At 54.4% G+C, this 22,925-nt stretch overlaps 2 protein-coding genes across 3 annotated transcripts; one reads left to right on the forward strand and one right to left on the reverse strand.

Moving 5' to 3' along the window:
• Nucleotides 1-5,438: 5,438 nt before the first annotated feature.
• TSPO2 (translocator protein 2) lies at nt 5,439-8,356 on the reverse strand. Of its 2 annotated transcripts, none has more exons than XM_036318244.1 (4): nt 8,326-8,356; nt 6,871-7,063; nt 6,364-6,505; nt 5,439-6,167 (listed from the first exon to the last, which is right to left on the reverse strand). In XM_036318244.1, exons 2-4 carry the CDS (start codon nt 7,041-7,043, stop codon nt 5,967-5,969), a joined length of 516 nt encoding a protein of 171 aa, XP_036174137.1. In that variant the 5' UTR covers nt 7,044-7,063; nt 8,326-8,356; the 3' UTR covers nt 5,439-5,966. The 2 variants fall into 2 exon arrangements, with proteins under 2 accessions (XP_036174137.1, XP_036174138.1); XM_036318245.1 differs by lacking the exon at nt 8,326-8,356 and adding an exon at nt 7,435-7,527.
• Nucleotides 8,357-13,698: 5,342 nt separating this feature from the next.
• On the forward strand, nt 13,699-22,131 carry UNC5CL (unc-5 family C-terminal like). Its single transcript, XM_036317463.1, has 9 exons — nt 13,699-13,754; nt 14,653-15,072; nt 15,747-16,047; nt 17,033-17,295; nt 17,923-18,024; nt 18,318-18,385; nt 19,170-19,270; nt 19,421-19,534; nt 20,904-22,131. Exons 2-9 carry the CDS (start codon nt 14,691-14,693, stop codon nt 21,115-21,117), a joined length of 1,545 nt encoding a protein of 514 aa, XP_036173356.1. The 5' UTR covers nt 13,699-13,754; nt 14,653-14,690; the 3' UTR covers nt 21,118-22,131.
• Nucleotides 22,132-22,925: the final 794 nt, after the last annotated feature.

A 22,925-nucleotide genomic window follows, 5' to 3' on the forward strand; every position in this document is an offset into this window, starting at 1 on the left:
CCCCTCTCCAGGTGGCAGAGGCTGGAAGGAGCTGGGTTAGGCCCAGAGGAAGCCACAGCCTGCCTCTCCAGGTCCCATTTCCCATGGTCGGTTCAGGAAACATTCGGAGGAGCAAGGAGGTGGCCGAGGAGGAGGGAACAGGGCCAGGCTCGGCCACTCCTTGGGTCTCGGCTGGATGCCGAGCTGCCCTCATGAGGAAGGGAGTAGAGAGGCCAGGAGGCGGCGGGTGGAAAATAGCAGCCTCACCAGGGGAAGGTTTAAATTCTCACTCGGTGCAACAAGACACCGGAGCAGGTTGATGGAGTGGGTGCTTTATGTGCTGGAACAGCTGGGACCCCAACAGCGCGTTGCCCCAGAGACCCAGCTCGAGAGTGCCAGCCCCTCGGTCACTACTGAGACGAGGTACACAAACAACGGGCTGGACACCCCCTGCCGGACGGGAGCCTGCCCCTCTAGCAACCGCTCTGTTGACATAAACATGGGGGTGTCCAGAGCTTTGGCTGGGTAGGCGGCGGGGGCCAAGGGTCTACCCCGAGTCTGCGGTTGGGATCACAGGGGAGGCCAGGATGTTCATTGTCCTGCAATGCAGGACACAATGCTTGGCTTGCCATGCAGGACACATTGCTCTGAGCCAAATGGTGACACCCAGGATTTTAGTCCTGGTCACCTCGGTCCTCCATTCCAGGGGCCGCTCCCTTCCCGGTGTCTTTGAAGAAAGGAATCTGATAAGAATCATACACATTATGGTGACTAATGCTCTTTCCTCTTTGAAGGGGTGTTCGCAGGGTCAAAGAACCTGCTGGGAGTAAGTGAGAAACATAACAGCGTTTGAGAGGAGAATGTCTGCCCTTAGCCATGTGTTGGAGTTGGTGCGGGTGGAGGGGAGAGGGCTTCTCTGTGCTCCCCTGAGCAGATCAGTTCTGCGGGTGCTGGGGACCTCGGACATAAAGACGCTGGAGGGACAGATGAAGCCGAGTAGACGCCACTGGTGCTCCTGGTGCGGCAGAGGGCTTCTCCGGGCCTGCAGGCTGGAAGAGGGGCCCACGTGTGTGAAGGGTCCCTGAGAGCAGGAAGGGGAAGGGGCCTCTGGGGACTCCTGAAGACGAAGGAGGGAGCCCAGATCCGAGGGGTCCCGTCCAAAGCCAGGCTGTGTTTGGAAGGGTACCTTGTGAGCCACTATGGAGGGTCAGCAAAATATCCTCAGAACCAAAGGATCCTGTGCTTGCTGTCTGGAGCTACAAGAAAGGGGAACTCTGGGAAGACTGATCCGGGCTTGGGGTGCAGGGGAACCCTAGGAGATAGAATGGCTGGTCACCACCACAAAGGAAGACAGACTTGGGAGCCCTGGCCTGGGCCTGACAGCACAGAGTGGGGCCTCACCTTCTACCACAGCATCCCCTCTACCTGCCCGCAGGCAGAAGGGGCCAGGGATGCATGGAGAAAACACTTCCTGCCCTCTGCCTACCCTCAGCTCCCCAACCTTTGTCCGTGCACATAACCCTACCAGTCTGCCCTCCTCACCTCGCCGCTGGGCATCTCCATTCTGCAGACACTGGCAAAGGGAGGAAGAATGAAGGGCTCCGGGGAGGAAAGGAGGAACTAGAATATAGTAGAAGGGGACAGACTGCCCCTATTTTACCTGGTGCCACTCCCCCACCTTCCAGACTTTGGGTGGGACAGCGGCATGTGGGAGAAGAGCTCTCCCCGACCCTCTTCAGACGCCATGTGCCCACTTAGAGGCAAGTGGAAAAACACTGCCCAAGGACAGACGCACCCACATGATTTGGGTGGTGGAATCCTGGGACACATCTGGCAAGGACAGAAGGCAGCGCTGACCCCGTTTAGGCACAGCTCTAGGTAACAAGAGAGGAGGGCTGAGGGCACTGTGTTCCAGGCCAGGTTCAGGATGGGAGGTGGGTAGAGCAAGAGGCCCAGGCAGGCTGGGAGACTGGGGAGTAGAGGCTCCCACCCAGGAACCCAGGAGCTGGTGCAGACAGCATTTTAAGGACGACTTTGGGGTCAGAGGATGAGAGTTTGGGGTGGGATCCTGCCTTTCCAGCTTTTTCTGCACATAGCCAGGAAGCCCTTTAGTTTGGCTCATGCCATGTCAGATAGGCCATTCCAGGGCTTGGGACATTGCCCAAATCAAGCTTCCTTCTAGGGCCAAGTTCCTGAAACTAGAGGCCTCCAGCATGAGCTCACCCTGGAGAGGTCAAAGTCACTCGATAGGCATGGTGCATCTTCCTGAGGGTCTGTTTAACTTCTAGACGTAGTTGGTACCATGAATAAACTGGGTGGCACATATTTGTAATGCTTATATGAGATGATGATGATAATAATAATGATAAATACTTGTCTAAGCCAGCCGTGGGCAAACTACGGCCCGCGGGCCGGATTCGGCCCGTTTGAAATGAATAAAACTAAAAAAAAAAAAGACCGTACCCTTTTATGTAATGATGTTTACTTTGAATTTATATTAGTTCACACAAACACTCCATCCATGCTTTTGTTCTGGCCCTCCGGTCCAGTTTAAGAACCCATTGTGGCCCTCGAGTCAAAAAGTTTGCCCACCCCTGTTCTAAGCTCACACAGCGATAGTGGAGGCAGGATAAGAGCCCACTCAGTGTAGCTCCCAAACCATCCTCAGTCAATCTTTATAGATTACCCTTATAAATTTAAAACAGTCACATGTATAAAGGGAGTTATAATTTCAACTACAACAGCTTTAAAAATGTGATTGAGGTGAAGACACAGTCCACACGAACGTGTAGGGTGAGGGGCCAGGGATTTTGTGTGTCTGGCGCTGGTCAGGCCAGTCCACAGACCTGAGGGGCAGGCACTTTCTCTCCTAGCTCAGGGGAAGTTTGGGAGTTCTGTTGGGTCTTGAAGCAGGGTGGGTCTCCAATGGTCTCGTGACTCAGAACCGTGTGCTTTTTAATGGGTGGCCTCTGAGGTTCCCCTCCTAGAACAGCTAACCTTTATTAAGCACTTCCTCTGTGCCAGACATCTTTCTACTCATTATCTCATTTATTTTCCCCAACAATTCTAGGAGGTTTCCACTTTACTGGTACAGACGAGGAGAATAAAGCACAGGCAGTGAAGGTGCACTGGTGACCAGTTAATAAATGACATAGTCAGTATCCAAGCCCTGGTCTGTTGGTCTCCGGGGTCAGAACTACAAACCATCCATCCTATGGCCCTCATCCCCCCAGATGATCTGAGTCTGTGGGTCTGGAGTCCAGGCCTTGAACAAGTGCCCCAGGAGGTCCCTGGCCACTTGGAGAAGCAAGGCCCTGTGGCAGCTGTTCTCAATCTGGCTGCACATTAGGACGACCTGAGAAGTTTTAGAAACTATTAGTGCTCAGCCCTTCCCCAAAGAGAGGCTATTTGGTCCAGAGTGGGGTGCAGGTTGATGGGGTGTGGGTCAGCATTTTCTTTTAATGGGACAATGTCTTCATTTAATCAATCAATCAATCAATCAATCAATAAAATAGTCAATCAACAAAGATGTTTGACCACCTGCTCTGTTGTGCCCTGTGTGGCCCTGGGGCTGAAGATACAAAGATGGGGTGGGGGTGGGAACACTGTGTGTGCCCCCCAGGAGTGTAGGTGCCCAACCTGCCCGCTGGGCAGAGCATGTCCAAAGTGTGGAGGGGGGAGGGTGCAGACCCTTTCTCTCCTGTTCTCCCTTGGTGAGCTCCAGAAAGAGCCAGACTCCCCAGATGATGATGTCCTCTGGCTTCTCCCACTGGGGAGCCTTGGCCCCCACCTGAGAAGATGTAGTTACCCAGGTGACAGAAGCACAGGTTGTCAAAGAGAACAGGGCCCCGAGAGACCCTCCATGTCTGGAGCTCTCAAACTGTAGCAAGCGGCTGACCAAAGTGCTGGGCGCTCGTTCAATGTGAAGACACCCGAAGCCCAGCCCAAAAGTTCTGATTCCTAGGTCTCGGGTGGGGTCTAAGAAATACGTGTTTTTAATAAGCTCCCAGATGGCTCTAATGCACACTCTCAGGGTCTTGCACTCCCCAGGAAGGTTCAACAACACTGGTGCCCAGGCCCATCCCTAGAGAGCCCGGGCAACGTTCCTAAAAGCTCCTGGGCAAGGTGTCTGCCCCCCCCACCCCCAGGGCCTTGTTTAGGATTCGGGCAGGTAGCCACAGCGGCAGTCGTGTCCTGCTACCATTAGGGCTTTCGGGCAGGTAGCCACAGCGGCAGTCGTGTCCTGCTACCATTAGGGCTTTGAAACAAGAGGAGATGAAAACAAGAGGCGGGAAAGAGGAAAATAAAAATGCCAGTGAGAAGGTGTAGAAAGAGAGAAGCAAGAGAGAAAGAAGGCTGGACAAGAAGCTCCTATTGAATTCACTCGTCACCCCGGAGCCTACATCTCTCTCTTTTTGTTTTGTTTTTTAACAACATTTATTTCTTATTATAATAGTTATTAACTGATGTAAAAAACTAACAATATGAGTATATGAAAACAAAAAATGATCTATAATATTACTTATATTAATCACAAAAGGCCTTAGTATGGCATATATAGTCTATACTAATAAAAGGGTAATATGCTAATTAGACCAGACATCTTCCAGACAGAGCCATGGTGGTGGTGGTGGAGGCTGAGGCAGAGGCAGTTAAGGGCAATCAGGCTGGCATGGGAGAGCAGTTAGGGGTGATCAGGCCAGCAGGGGAGGGCAGTTAGGGGTAATCAGGCCAGCAAGCAGAGGCCATTACGGGTGATCAGGCAGGCAGGCAGGTGAGCGGTTAGGAGCCAGCAGTCCCAGATTGTGAGAGGGATGTCCTGGACTGGAGAGGGTGCAGGCTGGGCTGAGGGACCCACCGCCCCCTTGCACAAATTTCATGCACTGGGCCTCTAGTGTATAATATAATATATCTTATAACTCTATTATATATTAAACAAGAGGCCTGGTGCACGGATTCATGCACTGGTGGGGTCCCTCAGCCTGGCCTGCAGGGATCGGGCCAAAACTGAAACTGGCTCTCCGCATCCCCCAAGGGGTCCCGGATTGCGAGAGGGTGCAGGCCAGGCCGAGGGATCCCACTGGTGCATGATTGGGGCTGGGGAGAAACCCCAGGAGGGCTCCAGGGCGTGTCTGGCCCATCTTGCCCAGTCCCGATTGGCCGGATTCCAGCAGCAAGCTAACCTACTGATTGGAGCGTCTGCCCCCTGGTGGTCAGTGCATCGTAGTGACTGGTCAAACGGTCCAACGAATGGTTGGACACTTAGCATATTAGACTTTTATTATATAGGATATGGTCATTAATATAATTAACATAATTAATATAATATCCTAATTAAAATAAGTTATTAAGTAAAATTATCATTATAAAATATGTAATATAATATGTGATTAATATAATATTTAATAAAATATATAAACTTGACATGTAAAATTATTATTTTTTTTACTTTTCTCTTTTGCTTTTATTTGACTTTTCAAAAAGATTTTGTTTTTCAGGTAATTAAAAACCAAAGTCTACATTTTGGGGTCAGATTTGGGAGGACCAGATTTGGAGTAGAGATGGCATGTCACCCTCCTCATACATACGTTCATACATTCCTTCACATGTGCACACTTACATACAGGCACACATTTCTATTCCACTCTGTGGCCCTAGACATCATTCACTCAAACATGCCTTTCATATCACATCCCCAAAGTTAGTCTCAGGGTTTTATTAATTGATATTACTAAATTAATACTTATTAATATAGGATTTATTATCTTTTATTAAGTGTAAAATAAGTTTCTTTCCTCTTTCCCATTTCTCTGAATTCTAATGAAAACTGGCACCAGGGGAGTGAGGACAGTGGCCGCATTGGGGTGAATCACCTTCAGGGACTCGTCAATGCCTGGCCACCTCCCACTCCCCCCAGACCCCCCAGCCTGCCTGCAGTCTCTTCCACCTCTCCCTGGCCTTCCCCTCCTTCCCTGTGCCCGGGTGCCTCAGTCGCTCTTCTCCACCTCGGGCTGAGGCTGGTGCTCTGGACAAAGACTGTCCCTCCACAGGCGGTAGGTGATGGAAGCGGAGACCGTGAGCCAGGCCAGGTAGGGCAGCAGGAGCAGGGCGGCCAGCTTGTTGATGGGGTGCCAGATCAGCGCCGTGGTCACCACCAGCCCGTAGAGCAGCAGCAGGTGCAGCAGGGCCTGGCAGGGGGCAGGGTGGTCAGGCAGGCTGGCCTGAGACCCCGGGGCCCCGACTTTCTGCAGCACCCTGGACCCCCTAGCCCAGTTCCTGGGCTTTGTGCACTCCACTGGAGCTCGCAGTCTGCCCACCTGACCTGCCTGCCCCTGACTGACCTGCTCCTGCCTTACTCCCACTGCTGAGCTCTGTGCACCTTACCAGACCAGGGGTGTGGGCTGCGAAAAAGAGAGTCAGGACGGTCCAGCTGATGGCGAGCTGCACAGCATAGAGGCCGAGAGGCAGGGCCAGGTGCCGCCCGAAGCCCCCTCCCAGGTCCTTCCACACCAGGTAGGAGGCATAGCTGTGAAGAGATGGTGGCAGGAACGCTCACAGGGCGGATGTTCCATGGCAAATGGAGGAAGCCCTCTGCCGCAAGGGCTCCTGGTTACAAAGGGAGACCTCTTGTGGACTGAAATGAGGGTGGGTATGTCTAGGCATCCTTTGATGGCTGGGAGGAGAGGTGGGGGCAGTGGGCATGGTGAGGTGGGTGAGGCTGGGGAGGCTTGGAGAGGACTGGCTGGAATCCTAGGCAGGCATAGAGGGACCACATAGAGGCAGGCTGGGCGCCATCCCTTTGGAGGCCAGTGTGCAGCAGTAGTTCAGGTGCAGGGGCTTGTTCCCACCCCAGTGGGTACCAAGCCCGGGGCAAGAGAAACGGGTGCTCACCCGATGACAGAGTAGATGGCGGTCCACACAAGCAGCAAGATTTTGTGGGGTGGGCACCAGGGCAGCTTCCTCAGGCTGTCACACCAACCAGACATCCTATGAGGGGCGAGGAGCCAGACCAGGATGGGCCCTAGGAGGGGCAGGGCCACAAAGATGGCCCCTTGAGGCCACATTCTCCTCCAGGAGGCAAAATCTAGGGGGTAGGAGGGGGTGCAGAGAACATGCTAATGGTGAGCCTTCCCCTTAGTCCTTTCCTTGTGTCCCTCGTCTGCTTCCTCCTCGGTCTGACACCACTCCCTGGCCTGAGCACCACCCCCCGCCCCCCATAGGAGGTGTAGGCATGGAGGCTATGGCCCCTGCTTGGACACCTCCCATCCTTCTCCTGTGGGCCCTCACTGCCCAGCCCCTCTCCTGGTTTCCATGGACTTGCTTTTCCCACCCCTCTCCTCTGGCACTCGGAGGATACTGTCCGGTATTGATCACGGCTTCTGAGTTAAAGGCTCTTCTCCTGCAACGCGGATCTGAATCCTGGAGCTCAGGCCCACGCGTGACCATCTTTTGTACCTCCCACGGCTGGCGGCACCTGGCCTGGCCCTCGACGGGGGCAGTGTCTTAGACTGAACTCAACAAGCTGACATAACCAACCCGAAAGGACCACGTCTGGGAGGCGGGAGCCTGAGATCCCCGAGGGTCTTTCCTAGTCAACAATGGGCCAGCCCATCTGCCGGGCTTATCTTCCTGGGCCAGACGGGCACATGCAGGGCCCGCCCAGCCTGAGCTCCCGCCTGAACACAACTCAGCGGAGTGACGGAGTGACGCTGGGGGATCTTCTCTCTGAAGCCTCAGGTCTCCCCTCCCCCTCAGGGGCTGGGGGAGGGTCTCCCTACATCTATCCTCTTCCAGAGGTTCCGTGCCACAAACACACACGCCGCGATTTCTGTGGCCTGACCTCGCAAGGAAACAGCCCCCGGATCATTTATTTGCTGCATGCTCATTTGCATGTTGCTGTGAGGCCATTCCCACATGGGACGATGAACAGACCCTCCCCCAACCAAGGCCCCACCCTATCATTCTTCTCATTTGCACCTGATATGTCAGCCCCCCTCCGCCTCCCCCTCCCATGATCGACAGGATTGAAAGGGAAAAACCGGTGGTTATTCTCAGTGTTCTGGGGTGACTGATTGCCCACTCCACACTCTCCTGTCAAGGGCCCTGACCACGTCCTGGGGGTTCCGGGGACAGGACTGACCAGCCTGCCTGCCTGTGCATCCTTTGATTTATCTTTTTTTGCTCCCCACTGTCTATTTGTTCATCTTCTGCCTTCCTGTCTCTCTATCTCTGTTTTCTATTGTTCTATCCAACGTTGGAGGCCCGCCCCTCCCACCCCCACCCTCTTTTCTCCTGCTCTCCATCATTCCCAGTGCACCCCCATTCTCAGGCCTGTGTTCCCCTTACCTCAGGCAACACCTCCCAGGCTGGGTACCCGATGATGTGTGAAAGGCGGAGGCGGGTGGGGGAGGGAAAAGGGCAGAGTAGGGCTCCCCGTGGCCCGCCTTTCTCCAATGATAAGGGTGGTGGTTTTGGCTGGGGAACCCAGGTTGTTGCCTGCATGGCCCTGAAGGGCTCTCTCTGACCGGGGTCCCCTGGTCTGCTGGTTGTGGCCTCTGGAGGGGCCCCTTCATGGGTGATTGAAGCTTTGGCTCTGTGAGAGCCCCATCTCCTGAGACAGATCAGTCCCAGCTGCATCCCGTGAAGCAGCTCTGTGTCCACAGGGGTGGAAGGGACCCTCAGGTGTCTCTAGAACCTTCCTGTAACTGAGATGGAACCCAAGTGCCATTTTGGAAATGAATTCATGATACATGGACACAGCCCCTGGTTGTAGCCTGTTGGTCGGCAGGGCCTTTCCTGGCTTGGGCGTCAAGCTTGGCAGGTCTTTCACAAGCCCCTAGAGCAGCGATTCTCAACCTTCCTAATGCCGAGACCCTTTAATACAGTTCCTCATGTTGTGGTGACCCCCAATTTCATTGTTACAAATTGAACATAATTAAAGCATAGTGATTAATCACAAAACAATATGTAATTATATATGTGTTTTCCGATGGTCTTAGGCGACCCTGTGAAAGGGTCATTCGACCCCCAAAGGGGTCGCGACCCACAGGTTGAGAACCGCTGCCCTAGAGCTTTATGACTCCGAGGAGACAGCCTTCCATGCGACTCAGACCGAGCTTTTCCTGGGAAAGACTGACATCTCCCCTTTCATCCCCATCAGCGTTCTGATCACTCACTGTCCCTTGCCTGTGCTTTAGGCGTGAGGTCCCCTTCCAGGTTGGCTGCTCTCTACCTTCCTTTGCCCACCTCTTGACTTTGGGGACCTGGGAGCTGTTTATCCCACACTCTCACCTCTGCCCCCGCCTGCCCCCCCCCCCCCCCCCCCCCCCCCGCCGCCCTCCCTGCCTGCCCTGGAAGGCGGCAGAGGGGTGGGGTTGCAGTCAGAAGCTAGAGAATCATTAACTGAGATGAAAGTGGCAGTTACATATTTTTTAGGGGAGACAATACCTGGGGGGCTGGGGGTTCGCAGTGGTCCCTCAATTGCAGGAGGCCAGGCCATGGCGATAACAGTGACCGCGCACTGAGCACCCACTTTGTGTCGAGCTCTTTAGACTTATTAGCTCAACAATGACAATGATCACCCCTCACAAGATAGACATGGTCTGCATTTGACAGACAAGGGGCTCGGCTCAGAGAGGCTGAGATCCTGGCCTACGATGACCTAGCTGGCAGGTGGGTCACCGGGCTTCAGTGTTGGTGGTCTGGATCCAAAATGCATCTTTTCTCTTAGCTGGTCCACTCATCCAGTCAGCAAGTCTCTGTGGAACACTTGCTCTGGGTCAGGCTGTGCCAGGAGCTGAGGACACAGCAGCAAACAGCTTTAAAAATCCCTTTTCACAGGGAGCTTTCATTCCAGCGGCACCACCTTTCCTAGACGGACTTTCTCAGGAAGGACTCAGGTGGCAAACGGCCTGAAGTTCTGCTCTCCCTGTGTCCCTGCCAGCCGGAGTGTGGGCGGGGTATGGGTCCACCCCAATGCCACCAGCAAATTGCGATTCATTAACCCTCTCTGTGCCTCTCTGTCACTCTGTGCCTCTCTCTCTCTCTGTCATCCCACTGGCAGCACCTGGGAGCTCCTTAGAGATGCAGAATCTCACACCCCCATCCCCAACCTATGGGACCAGAACCTGAATTTTAACAAGATCCCTAGGTGGGCCTGGCTGGTGTGACTCAGTGGTTGAGCATCGACCCTTGAACCAAGATGTCGTCGGCTCGATTCCTGGTCAGGGCACATGGCCGGGTTGCAGGCTTGATCCCCACCCCACTAAGGGGCGTGCAGGAGGCAGCCCGCTGATGTTTCTCTCTCATCAATGCTTCTATCTCTCTATCCCTCTCCCTTTCTCTCTCTCTCTCTCTCTCTCAAAAAAATCAATAAACATATTTTTTAAAAAAGTCCCTGGGTGGTTCATGTGCACATTATAGTTTGAGGGGCTCTGGTTAAGGTTCCCTCCTCTAACCTTCTGCCATTTTAGTAGCCTCTGGCTGGGGCAGGGCACTCACCAGCAGAGGGCACTGTAGGGAGGGCGTTCTCCTGCACCAGGGGTTGCGCCTGTACCCAGGGTATCTCTTCTCTGTCCCCTCCCATCCAGACCTAACTGGCAAGTCCCCTGACTTCTCGGATCCTCCTCAGCTCCCTGACCTTGGCTGGACTTTGCCAACAGACAGGGACGGGCTAACCCCCCCCCCCCCCCAAAAGGAGGGCGGCTGGGAGGCGGGTCTCTGCCGGGAACATGGGCCACTCCTGCCTGGTTCCCCGCCCACCACACAGTCTGCTGGCGTGGTGACAGGGCCTGGCTGACCGCTCTTTTTCTCAGAGAAGAAACTACTGTTCCCAGGTACGCTGGCAGCCTCTGGGAGCACCTGCCTGCTAAGGTGAGCACCCCCCTGGGGCAGCTGGGGTTGGGTGGGCATTTGGTGGGCCCCTGAGGGCTCACGGGAAGAGTCAGGCCAACTCAGCCAAGCCTGCAGAGTTGAGACCTTCTGCTGGAGGAGGCGAGGATGGAGGGGCGTGGGAGACGGCCACTGCCCAGGGGGTGTGAGGACCACGGGGCTGATGCTATGCACTGTGGACAGGTGTGCTCTGCTGATGAATGCTGCCCAGGACTGAGGTTTGGACCCATCCATGTTGGAACTTTTTATGTCCTTCAGTCGCCGAGATCTATCAGGGTTGAGTGGGTGTGGTAAGAACCAGTGCCTGCGGGAGGGGCTGAGAGTTTCCTCAGCTTTGCAGCAGGGGCCTGGATCTTTGCACGGGAGGAGTGACTCCCTAGGGACAGGCCATGGTAGCATTCCAGGACCTTCGTCGTGGGGAGCTGGGTCTGGGGCGAGACACTGGAGGCGAGGGTAGTAAGGAGTCAGGCGCGGGGCTGGGAAGCTCCGGTCTCCATCGAGCTGGTTGCTGTGCTGTCCGTTCAGGACCCTCCTGGGGAAGGGAGAGGGCCGAGGCCTGGAGACAGCTGTCAGCCTGGGAGACAGGGGCTGAGCTGGGGAGGAGTTCACCTGCTCCAGGCCAGGCAGTGAATGGGATCCAGGTGGGCAGCCCAGGAGGCTTCCGGGGTCAGTACATACCGGCTGCTCCAGGTGGGGAGGCCGGGCAAGGGGCTCTGCTGAACCACAGTGGGGTGGAGACGACTTGGACTCTGGTCTTTGGAGGCCCCAGGAAGGCGGTTGCTATAAAACAGCAGAGCCTCGCCCTTCTTCCACTCTGGCTGGCCCAGCCCCGGCCACTGGTACCTCAATGGGCAGGGGTGGGGGTGCGGAACCGAGGATGTGCCTTTAGTTCCTTCTGTTAGTTGTACTTTATTTTCATTTCTTTCTCTTCCAACGTCATCTCTGCTAGAAATGGAAAAGAGGCCTGGGAACCACAAGAGGCAGGAAGAGAAAGGGAGTGTTTCTAGAAGTCCTGTCATCCCTGCTCATCCTCCCTCTGCCTCCAGTTGTGGCTCAATAATCTCCCCTCATCCTCGCTGTGGGGAGAGAAGTTGGCTTCCTTATCTGTGAAATGGAAATAAAAATAACAGTAGCTCAAAAGGCTGCAGGTGAGAGAGGCCACGTAGAGCACTTTAACGCCATGTGCAGAGCAAAGCCCTTATAAGTGCAGTTATAAGTCCAGTTACCTCTAATGTGGAGGATCCCAAAGGCATGGGTGGGACGTCACGGGAAGCTTGCTGCCCGGCCCCATTCCCACAGGCCTGGGTATTGCCAGCTCACCCGCTCCACTTGTGTGCCCTGCGAGAGGCCTGCAGCGCTGTCCGCACAGCTGGGGCCTCAGCGGGAACAGTGCCCCACCCTCCCTCCCAGTCTACAGTCCCAAGGAGGACACAGAGAGGCAGACCCATCCAGTCCTCAGTCATCAGGATAGAGGAGCTTCTGCCCCAGACTGGGAGGAGCTAGGAAGGGGGCTTAGGCTCTATGGGCGCCGTGGGAGGAAGGAAGCAGGTGGGCAGTGAAGGAGCGGAGGCTGGGGCGAGGCCTCAGCTCCCCGTGGCTGGTTTGAGTGAAGGGAGTGGGGAGGCCAGACCCTAGGGAATCCACTGTGGAGTGAATGAGTCCTATTCCCCCAGAAGGTACCTGAGAGCCAAATACGAAGCCATCTTTGGCAAGACAACTTCTCTCAGTGCCTGGTACACAGCTGGTCCTGAGAAACGTTCATCTGAGTGGGGAAAACAGTGGAGGGAGATTTTGGAGGCACAAGACTATGTAGGGCCGATGAGCTGGAGGAGGGGAGGGGTCCAGGTGGGAAGAAGAGGCAGGTGGGGAGCACAGGCGAGGGGTGAAAGACAACAGCATGAGCAAAAGCCAGAGGCGAGAATGAACGAGGTGTGAGGAGCTCAGTCTGGCTGGAATGGAGAGTGTTGGAAATCGAGGAGGAAGAGGGAAGGGAGGATGGGGGGCCTCGGAAAGGCGGGCGTCTGTGCAGGAGGTGCTGGAAGGCGGTCCCAGTCCAAGGCCCTGCTGCTGGTGTAGCCGGGCAGCCGGTGAGCCGGGGGCCAGTACAGGCTTCAGCCCTGCCTCATTCCAGTCCCCGGAGGCCCCACCTGTGTTTTTCTTTCTCTTTTTGTTTTCACTTTTAATTTTTGTTACTCCTGCGAGCTCCCTTCCGACCTTTCAGGTAGAAGGAGGGGCATAAATAAACAAGCGTGTTTGGATAGCGCTTTATCACCTACGAATGCTTTCCACGTGAGCTCAGGCCAGCCTCTCGATCACTCCGAGAGGTGATTTCCCCCACTTGTAACGGCCTTTAAAAAGAACTGCAAAGTTAATAGGAAATCCATGCCTGGTGTGAAAAACTCAGAGGAGACTGGAAAAAGAGTTTAAAAAAATGGAAAGTCCTGGTTCATACCTTCCACCCCCCAATTTCTCCTTTTTCAGTGACGGCCAGGGAAAGGCTGGGGTGTACCCTCCCAGACCTGCACGTCCAAGACAAGAGTCACCAGCACATGCGGCTGGCGACTGAGCACTGGACCCAGAGCAAGTCCCGATGTGATGTGCAGTGGGTGTAAGGAACGCAGACCTTCTGGGAAGGAAGGATGTGAACTGTCACCCTAATAATTTTACATCGATTACCTGCCAGCATGATACTATTTTGAATATAGCGGGTAAGATGGAATCTATTATTAAAATTAATTTCTCCTGTTTCTTTGCACTCTCTTACTGTGGCCACTAGAAAGTGTGAAACGATACACGCGGCTCACATTACGTTTTTATTGCACAGCTCTGCTCCAGACCTTTCGCTACAATTCATACCCGGGCCTGGCAAAAGGAGGTGTACAGCTGTGAGTATGCAAAAGAGTTCGTTCTTGTATTATTTATTTATTCGTTACTTGCATTATGCAAACCTACTTTTGCCCACTCCTGTATACACACCCATAAATATGGATCTATACTTCTATATAGTTTTGTTATTTACATGAGTGAAATCAGAGGATGTCTACTCCTGGTGAATTGCTTTTCTACATAAAGATTTCTTTTTTCTATATCAGCACGTGTAGATCAAGGTAGGTACTCTGACAGGTGAGGAAACTGAGGCACCCTAAGCAATATGACAAGCTCACTCAGCCAGTGACCAGGGTGCATTTGAACTCACATGCTCTGAAGACCAGCTCTCTCTGCCTCAGGGGAGTTTAGTTTGAGGTTTAGGTCACAAGGAGCTGCTGTGGGCTCTTGAGTAAGAGAGATGATGACGTTCTGTTACAGCAGTGGTTCTCAACCTTCCTAATGCCGCGACCCTTTAATACAGTTCCTCATGTTGTGGTGACCCCCAACCATGAAATTATTTTCGTTGCTACTTATAACTGTAATTTTGCTACTGTTATGAATCGTAATGTAAATATCTGATATGCAGGATGTATTTTCATTGTTACAAATTGAACATAATTAGAGCATAGTGATTAATCACAAAACAATATGTAATTATATATGTGTTTTCCGATGGCCTTAGGTGACCCCTGTGAAAGGGTCGTTTGACCCCCAAAGGGGTCGCGACCCACAGGTTGAGAACCGCTGTGTTACAGGAACTGCCGTGACTGAGGTGTGCAGGGTGTGCTGGAATATAGACAGTTTGCTCTATCATCGCAGGAGTTTGGACGCCAAGTCTTGGCCTCTACGACATTGAAAAGGGTTAGCTTGGCACTGACTTCTTTAACCCCCTGCCCTTGGCCTTGGTTGTTACAGGGGTGCAGGGGAGCTGGCAGCATCCAGTGACCAGGCAGATGAGCTCCCATGAGAATTCCTTCCAACCTGCCCAGTTCCTGCTGCTGGTGGGCATTCCGGTGGCAAGTGCCCTCCTTCTGGTCCAGTGCCTGCGATGGCACTGTCCTCGCTGGCTGCGGGCTGGCTGGAAGCTGGACAGGCCAGAGGAGCTAGTGCCTGATCCCACTCCCCTACCCAAAGATGAGTCCCCACACCAGTACCCACCGGCCGTCCTGTCGGAGATGGCCGCCTTCTACCGGGAACTGCACACGCCCACCCAGGGCCAGACCGTCACCCGTCAGCTGATGCACAAGCTGCTGGTATTTTCGGCTCGAGAGGTGGATCACCGTGGCGGCTGCCTGATACTGCGGGACACGGGCATCTCGCTGCTCATCCCGCCAGGTAACAGCGCGAGCTCACTTTTCAGCATGGAGCTGTTCAGACTGCGTGTGGCACAGGGCACCACATCGAAGGGAGCAGTCAGACACCTTCCTACTTTTGAAAATTGTTTACATTTAAAAAAATACATTTTTATCAATATCAGAGAGGAAGAGAAGAGAGAGATAGAAACATCAATGATGAGGGAGAATCATTGATTGGCTGCTTCCTGCACACCCCGCAATGGGGATCGAGCCCACAACCTGGACATGTGTCCTGACCAGGAACTGAACTATGCATAGGTTGATGCTCAACCACTGAGCCACGCTGAAAATTGTTCACATTTTGAGTGTGACTTTATTGACCTCAAAGACAACTTCCCAGCAGGTGGGATTAAGGTGCTTGCTCTAATGAACAGTCCTCCAATAAAGAGAAGGGAAAGTGGAGGAAGACCACTTCTTGCACATTCACTCAGGCCCTGTATGGGCCAGCGGCGGCCCTGCATGGAAGGCTGGTGACTGGCCCAGGATTACACCACACGTCAGCTCACAGTTGTCTTGTCTCCATCTGTACTGCCTTCCATGTGGGCACCTGGACTCCCATCCCACCTCCCCTCCCAGGCTGGCCTGGCCTCCCCTGGGGCAGGGTGTGCCTGCTTGTCCATTTGTCCATCCCATCCCAGCTCTCCGTCTCCCCAGGTGCTGTGGCCGTGGGCCGCCAGGAGCGGGTGTCACTGATCCTGGTGTGGGACCTGTCGGATGGCCCGTCATTGTCCCGAGACCAGGCGCTGGTGAGCCCCGTGGTGGCGTGTGGACCCCATGGGGCCTCCTTCCTGAAGCCCTGCACCCTCACCTTCAAGCACTGTGCGCAGATGCCCAGCCACGCCCGCACCTACAGCAGCAACACCGACCTGCTCGACACTAAAGACTGGAAGCCCCTGGGGAAGTCGGGGGTCCACACCTCCCTGGACGAGTGTCGCATCCAGCTCTCCCACTTCAGGTGGGCACCAGCCCCTCGGCCTCTCCTTTCTGCCCCCCTTTTCTGCCCACCCCATCCTCATCTCTGCCCCTTTATCTGTCCCAGGTGGCCTGCAAATCCCTTATTTCCCCGTGTCCCTTCTCAGTCCCTCTGTCCTAATGTGTAGGACAGCTCGTGTCACTCTAACCCTGTCCAGGACTGCACCCCCCCCCGCCCCCCACCATGGTCTCTCTGCCTGTTTAGGAGGCCTGACTTCAACCCAGCTCTCTTTCTGGAGGGGCCCTGTCTCATCGCTACCTTTGTCTCTCTAAGATTGTCTATACCCTGTGCCCCTGTTCAGGGCTGTCCCCCAACTGCCTAGGGCACGTTTGTCCCCTCTGATGCCCTAAGACACCAGCCCATCTCTTGTCTGTCCTTAGTTCTGTCTTTCTTTCCTTCTTTTGGTTAATCCTCACCCGAGGTTTTCTATTGATTTTTTTGAGAGAGTGGAAGGGAGGGGGAGAGACACACAGAGAGAGAAACATCTATGTGAGAGAGATACATCTATTGGTTGCCTCCTGAATGTGCTCTGACCAGGGGCAGGGATCTAGGCTGCAACTGAGGCACATGCCTTTGATGGGAATCAAACCCAGGATCCTTCAGTCAGCAAGCTAATGCTCTAACCACTGAGCAACCGGCTAGGGCAGCTCTGTCTTTCTAGGATCTTAGGCCCTTCTTCCTCTCCTTCTCCTTGCGACCCATTAACCAGAGTGGGACCAGCCATCTGTGGGCCCTTCCAAAGCCTGGTGGCCCTGAGCCCGCTGTCCCACTGTCCTTTGCCGAAATGTTTGCCGGCTCTTCTCCATACTCTGATGGTCACTGCGCGTGACTCACTTTTTGTCCCCCTACCAACTCCACCTGCCCACGTCCTCCCTATGCACACCCTGGCCTGCTCTCTCGGCTCTGTGGAGGCCCCCGCAGAGGGCCTCCACACCAGTCCCTGCCACGGTCTCCCTCTATTCCACAGCCTCTACACGTGTGTGCTGGAGGCACCCTCGGGCCAGGAAGCCCGCAAGTGGCTGCAGCTGGCGGTGTTCTGCTCGCCGCTGGCACCGGGGCAGAGCCACCTGCAGCTGCGCGTCTACTTCCTCAACAACACGCCCTGTGCCCTGCAGTGGGCCCTGACCAACGAGCAGCCCCACGGCGGGCGCCTGCGCGGGCCCTGCCAGCTCTTCGACTTCACCGGGGCCAGAGGGGACCAGTGCCTAAAGCTCAAGTACATCTCTGAGGGTGAGCGAGGCCTGCACAGGGCAGGAGGGAGCCCCACTCGAGCCAGGGGTCTGGGCCTCCCCGGGGTAGAAATGTGGGAGCCTCAGGTTCCTTTCAGAGACTCGTGGGCAGGCTCCAGGGGGGCCCCTCGGGCTTCTGCTGCTGCCTCAAGGAGTCCCCAGGCTCTGCCCACTTCCTTTATCTGTGACTCACTCAGCCCTGGTCCCTCCGTGGGAGGACAGGGTGATGCAAAGTGGGAGGAGGGGAGGAGAGGCGAGGCTTTTATTGTTCCACCTGGATGGAGCTGGTGTGGAGGGAGGTCCCAGTCTTCTCTGCTTGGGCCTCTTTCCTGTGTGGCCTGGGCTCTGGGAATTGCCCCTGGGACCTAGGGCATTTGCACGGGCACACATGCGTGGCTGCTTCTGGGGGTAGTGGATGAAAGGGTGGGGGTTACAAGAGTGGAGGGATCTGTGAGCTGTGTGTGGTGGTAGAAGGAAGACCACTCACAGGGTCCCCTGCCCAGGCTCTGGGACTCCCATTCACTTGACTTTGCTGCTCCTGGTCCCTCACCACTGCACCCCGCACAGCGCCTGCCACCCCGTGGAAGGCCCTGCTCTCTGAGGCCTCCGCTCTCGGTCCCCTCCCCAGGTTGGGAGAACGTGGATGACAGCACTTCCCAGGTGGTTCCTCATCTCCACATCTGGCATGGGAAGTGCCCCTTCCGCTCCTTCTGCTTCCGGAGGAAAGCAGGTAGTCAGGCGCCGGGTCCACTTCCTGTCCTCCTCCCTCCCCTCCCCTCCCCTCCCCTCCCCTCCCCTCCCCTCCCCTCCCCTCCCTCCCCACTGGTCACCCTGGAGCTCAGCCGCTTGGCATCCGGCCATGCTCCAGGCCTGTTCAAGGTGAGGAGCCACGCTGATCTTTGCAGAGAGAAAGATGGATGGTCTTGCCCAGCTTCTTCAGATTTCCAAAGTCCCTTCAAGTCTCCTGCTCTCTCATGCCAGGTCTTTTCCTCTCTCACCTGCACTGTCCTCTCCCTTTTGTAGCCAATGAGAACGAGGACTGCTCGGCACTAACCAATGAAATCATCGTCACCATGCACACCTTCCAGGATGTGAGTGGGAGCTGAGGGCAGCGGGAGGGCAGGGCCTGGGAGGAGTGCTGGGCAAAGTGGGAGAGGGGTCTGGTGCCCAGTATGTATGGCCCTGATCAAGCAGGTAAGATGGCACCGGGCCTCCAAGTTGCCCTTCGTTCCTGACTCTCTCTTATCTGTTCATGGATGAATCCAGTAGGAGAGTAAAAGAACACAACCTTCTCTCAACCCAGGGGCACTTGGGCATCAAAGAGAAGTGGTTTCTTTCTAGGCTGATGGTCTCCATCTGAGAGATGCTGCTGAGCATCTCCAGTGTGGAGAGTGGCCAGGAGGGGGTCGTCAGTGGGTGGGATGTGAGCAGCCTATCCCACTCTCTCAAGGGAAGATGGGAAGAAATCAGGGTTGAGAGTCTTGGGGGAACCATGGTGGCTTCTTGGTGGAGAGCAGGCAGATACCCCTTAGGGGTATGAATGGGGAAGGAACCCAGGAAAGGAGGGGTGGAGGGAAGGGGACATGTATGGCTGAGTTCAGTGTATTTCTGGGTGAACCTGCCCGGGACTTCTGGTGTCTAAGGATGCACCCTGCTTGGTCTTCAAGTCCCAGGTCCCAAAGAGCTCAGCAGGCAAACTTAAGGCTGAAGGTTCTGGGGTCAGGGAAGCAACGGATGGGGGCCCTGGGTGCGGGAGGGCGGCATCTCCTGGTAACATGGCTCTGATTGTCAGGCTGGAGGACGACATGAGAAATGGAGGAGGGTTCCCCAGCTTCTTGGTCCCTAACTGTGTTTCTGGCCCCTCTGCTGGCGCAGGGCTTGGAGACCAAGTACATGGAAATCCTCAGGTTTCAGGCTTCGGAGGAGGAGTCCTGGGCAGCGCCACCCCCTGTCTCCCAGCCGCCCCCATGCAATAGGTGAGGTGGGGCTGCTTGGGTTGTTGCCGGGGGGGTGTTCGGGATTCACCCCAGCGCCTCTAGGCGAGTACGGCATGTGGGGTGTGTAGAACCAGACTGGGTCTCTGGTCTTCCCCTCTGAGAATACCCTTCCCCCCCGCCCGGGCTCAGGCTGCCCCCTGAGCTCTTTGAGCAGCTGCAGATGTTGTTGGAGCCGAACAGCATCACAGGCAACGACTGGAGGAGACTGGCCTCCCACCTGGGGCTCTGTGGCATGAAGATCCGGTAAGAGGGGCAAGATCTGCCCATGGGAGAGGGGGGTTTCAGACCACAGAGAAGGGAGAGAATGGCTACTCCCACCCTATCGCCATAAAAGGGGCAGCTCTTTCTACTTGTCACGGTATTGTCAGCATCCAGAATGATGCCTGGCTCCAAGTAGGTCCCCAATAAATACTAAAAAATGAATCAACTAGCATGTAAGTTACATATCGAGTGCTTGACATACTGTGCCCGAGGGATAGAAAGGCAGACTACAAGAGAACCCGTGTAAAGCAGGTACTGAGCGCCTGGCACATGTTAATGGGTGTTGGCAATGATGGAGGCAATGCTGGCATGGTCCCTGTCCAGAGACCAGTGGGAGAACAAATCTGAGCTAAGCCCCAGGACCCAGACTCTGAGAGAAGTGCTCAGGGAAGACTTCATTCGCCCAGGAGATGGGACTGGAGCTGGGCCCAGCTGAAGACAGGGTGGATTTTTAAATCACCCAGTTATTAAACATTTATCCAGGACCTACTTTGTCCTGGAAAACTATTCTCAGCTTTGGGACACAAGATGGTCCCAGCCCCCAGGAGCTCACAGTCTAATAAGGGATACAAAGAGCTTAACAAAATAAAGACAAGTGTTCCTTGTGCCTTACTGCATGGATCCTACATTGCAGAGCAGGTTGAAAACAGATAGAAGCACCAAATAGCTAAAGCAAGAATCATAACGACTTGCGAAAGTTATGATCAGGAGTCTGAACTGTGGGTGCAGAATGGTCTCCTTGCCCACAGCTTCAGGGAGGTGGGAAGGGGGACCCGCCATTCTGTTTGGGGGGAGCAGCAAGGGGTGGGGGTGGGCTGTGTGCACAGTGGTAAATGGATAGCCTGAAGAAGGAAGGCTCAGGATGGGAGCAGGAAGGAAAGTTCCAGAAAAAACAACAACCCCAAACAAACCACAAAACAAAACAGGGTGAGGCCAAGTGGTGGATGAGCCAGAAAGTCAGGGATGTGGGCTCGGTTAATAGGCAGAAGAGACTCTGGAAGGTTTCTGAGCAGGAACCACTGCTTCCCAAGTGGTGAGCAGGATGCTGTGGCCTGGAGAGAGGAAGGAAGAGGGGAGAAGTGGGGAAGGGGAGGGAGGTGCAGAGAGGACAATAGTCCCCTTCGAGGTCCTCTCATCCAAGCCCTCAGTGTCAGAAGAGGAAACAGGCTTCAAGAGGAGTGACTTTTGAGCCAGGGCAAGCTCAGATTTCAAAGTCCTGGGCCCTCCCTCCCCCCACCTTGAGTCTCCTGGAAGGCAGGTAGGAGCCCGATGAGCAGCAGAGCTGAGGGAGGGTGTGGCTCTCACCGAGGGTCCCTCCCTCCTCTGCCCTCCTCCCCACATCTGTGGCCAGGTTCCTGTCCTGCCAGCGCAGCCCTGCTGCGGCCATCCTGGAGCTGTTTGAGGAGCAGAACGGCAGCCTACAGGAGCTGCACTACCTCATGACCCTCATGGAGCGGCTGGACTGCGCCTCCGTCATCCAGAACTACCTGGGCAGCCCAGCCCAGGTCCGTGTGGGCACCTGGGAGAACCAGGACCTGGAGCTGGAGCTGGACGTGAAGCTCTGAGTGCCTCCTGGGGCAGAGCAGGGTGGACACGGCCCACAGTGCGGTTTGCCTGGACACCCTGGGAAAACATAGGTTCCTGGCTGTGCCCACCGACCTCATCAGAACCCTCAGACCATGTCTCAGGCCACTGTGAGGCCAGACTGCCCTTGCCAGCCTCCCAGGGTCTGGACCACCTTGAGACTGGCTTTGTTCTGCCTGCAGATCCCCTCCTGGGCAGCAGGGGGCACAGGAGCCCAGGAGATGGACCCGCATGGTAGGCCTCTGAGAAGCTATTTCATAGACCAACAGACTGTTAGGTTGCAGCCTGACACCCCTTGGGGACTGGTCAGTCCACAGTATTCACTGAGCACTTGGTGGTACCCAGCATTGGACTGGGCATCATGCGGAATCCTGGAATATATGGGGGAATTTGGAGTCTTGACAAGCACACAGTTCTCGTGTGGGAGTCAAGATGTACTCATATGAGCTGAGGGCAAACTCTAAAACAACGGGGAAGGGTAGGCAAATGTAGGTCTATAGTTGTGAGTACGGGAAACAGAGTTTATTCTTGTATTATTATTTATTAATTATAGTATTATTTTCCATACGAACAACTGTAAACAGACTTTTACCCACCCTGCATCTCCTACAGTTGGGGATGTGAGTGTGGTGTGAACTGTTTGCTTCAGGAGTTGAGGAAAGAGGGAGCTGAGTATGGCCTGGTGCAGGGAGGATGTTGGAGAGAGACTTGAATATGCAGAGTGGTTCAGAGATGCTTAGGTAGGGGTAGGGGTCGGGGGTGACTGAAGAGGAGGAGCCAGGAGTGAGTGTGATGTGCTGAGGCATTAAGCAGCCTGGCCTCACATGTGGGAGGTGAGGGTCCATAGAGGTTCAAGGCCAGATCTACAGGTGGGCAGTGCTACCTGGCTGTCTACCTGTCTCCTTTGCCTTCCTTTGTCTCCTTATACATACCTTATCTCTCTCCCTCTGCCATTATGTCTGTTATAAAACATCAAAGCTGAAAAAAAAAAACTTCAAGATTATCATTCTTGCCCAACCTTTTTATCTCTTTATTTCAAACTGTGTGAGCATTAAATGACTTCATTTTGCGGTCACTATCCATCCCTTAATCTGGCTCTCTGTTACTCTGCGTATTAACATCTTTTTGTCTCTACTTCGTTGCTGTGCCTGCCTTTGTGCGTTTCTTTCTCTGAAACCCTCAGTCATTCCCCTCAGGCAAGTGTCTCTAAACCAGTGTTATATATCAAAGGCTATTGAAAGACACTGGGCTATGCTAGGAATGGATGGGTGGGGATTTTACCTCATGAATCAAGATCCGGTTTAGGGTCAGGAAATGGAGGACAAGGATTAGAGAACCCCCCACCAGTCAAACAAATGTTTATTCAGTACCTACTCTGTGTTAAGCACTATATGGGAAGAGATTAATAGCTGGGTTCCAAAAAGAGAACAAAGGGTTTGACTCTGGCAATTCTTTTGTTTGCAAACAGGTGTTAATTTTTTTAAGGGCAGGTGAACAATCTCTCTGGCAACACTGGACAATTTGCTTCTGTATTTAATTAAAAAACATTAAGCCTTTTTCTATGATGAACGCTGTTGTATAATAAAATATGAAAATTGCCTTTCTGTGTTACTAACTGTATTTTGCTCAGATTGATCCATTTGGTTGTGGGAATGCATGGTTTTATTTGGTAAAATTATACCAACGGGGGCCGGTTGGAGGAAGCATTTTGTAGTCGGTGCTTCTAGTATGAAAGTTGTCTGGGTCCAGCATGGTAGGCCAGGCCCATTCCTTTTTTGTTAGAAGCAAG

This window comes from Myotis myotis, unplaced genomic scaffold (genome assembly GCF_014108235.1).
Source record: "Myotis myotis isolate mMyoMyo1 unplaced genomic scaffold, mMyoMyo1.p scaffold_m19_p_7, whole genome shotgun sequence".
In the NCBI taxonomy this organism is placed as follows: Eukaryota; Metazoa; Chordata; class Mammalia; order Chiroptera; family Vespertilionidae; genus Myotis; species Myotis myotis.

Excerpts from the sequence above, each read along its gene's own strand:
- TSPO2 (XM_036318244.1), bottom strand. The coding sequence starts at position 7,043 with ATGTGGCCTCAAGGGGCCATCTTTGTGGCCCTGCCCCTCCTAGGGCCC. Across the intron at positions 6,506-6,870 it reads GCCATCTACTCTGTCATCGG|CTATGCCTCCTACCTGGTGT; the intron begins GTGAGCACCCGT and ends ATCTCTTCACAG. Across the intron at positions 6,168-6,363 it reads CAGCCCACACCCCTGGTCTG|GCCCTGCTGCACCTGCTGCT; the intron begins GTAAGGTGCACA and ends GCCCCCTGCCAG.
- UNC5CL (XM_036317463.1), top strand. The coding sequence starts at position 14,691 with ATGAGCTCCCATGAGAATTCCTTCCAACCTGCCCAGTTCCTGCTGCTG. Across the intron at positions 18,386-19,169 it reads CCATGCACACCTTCCAGGAT|GGCTTGGAGACCAAGTACAT; the intron begins GTGAGTGGGAGC and ends CTGCTGGCGCAG. Across the intron at positions 19,535-20,903 it reads CTCTGTGGCATGAAGATCCG|GTTCCTGTCCTGCCAGCGCA; the intron begins GTAAGAGGGGCA and ends ATCTGTGGCCAG.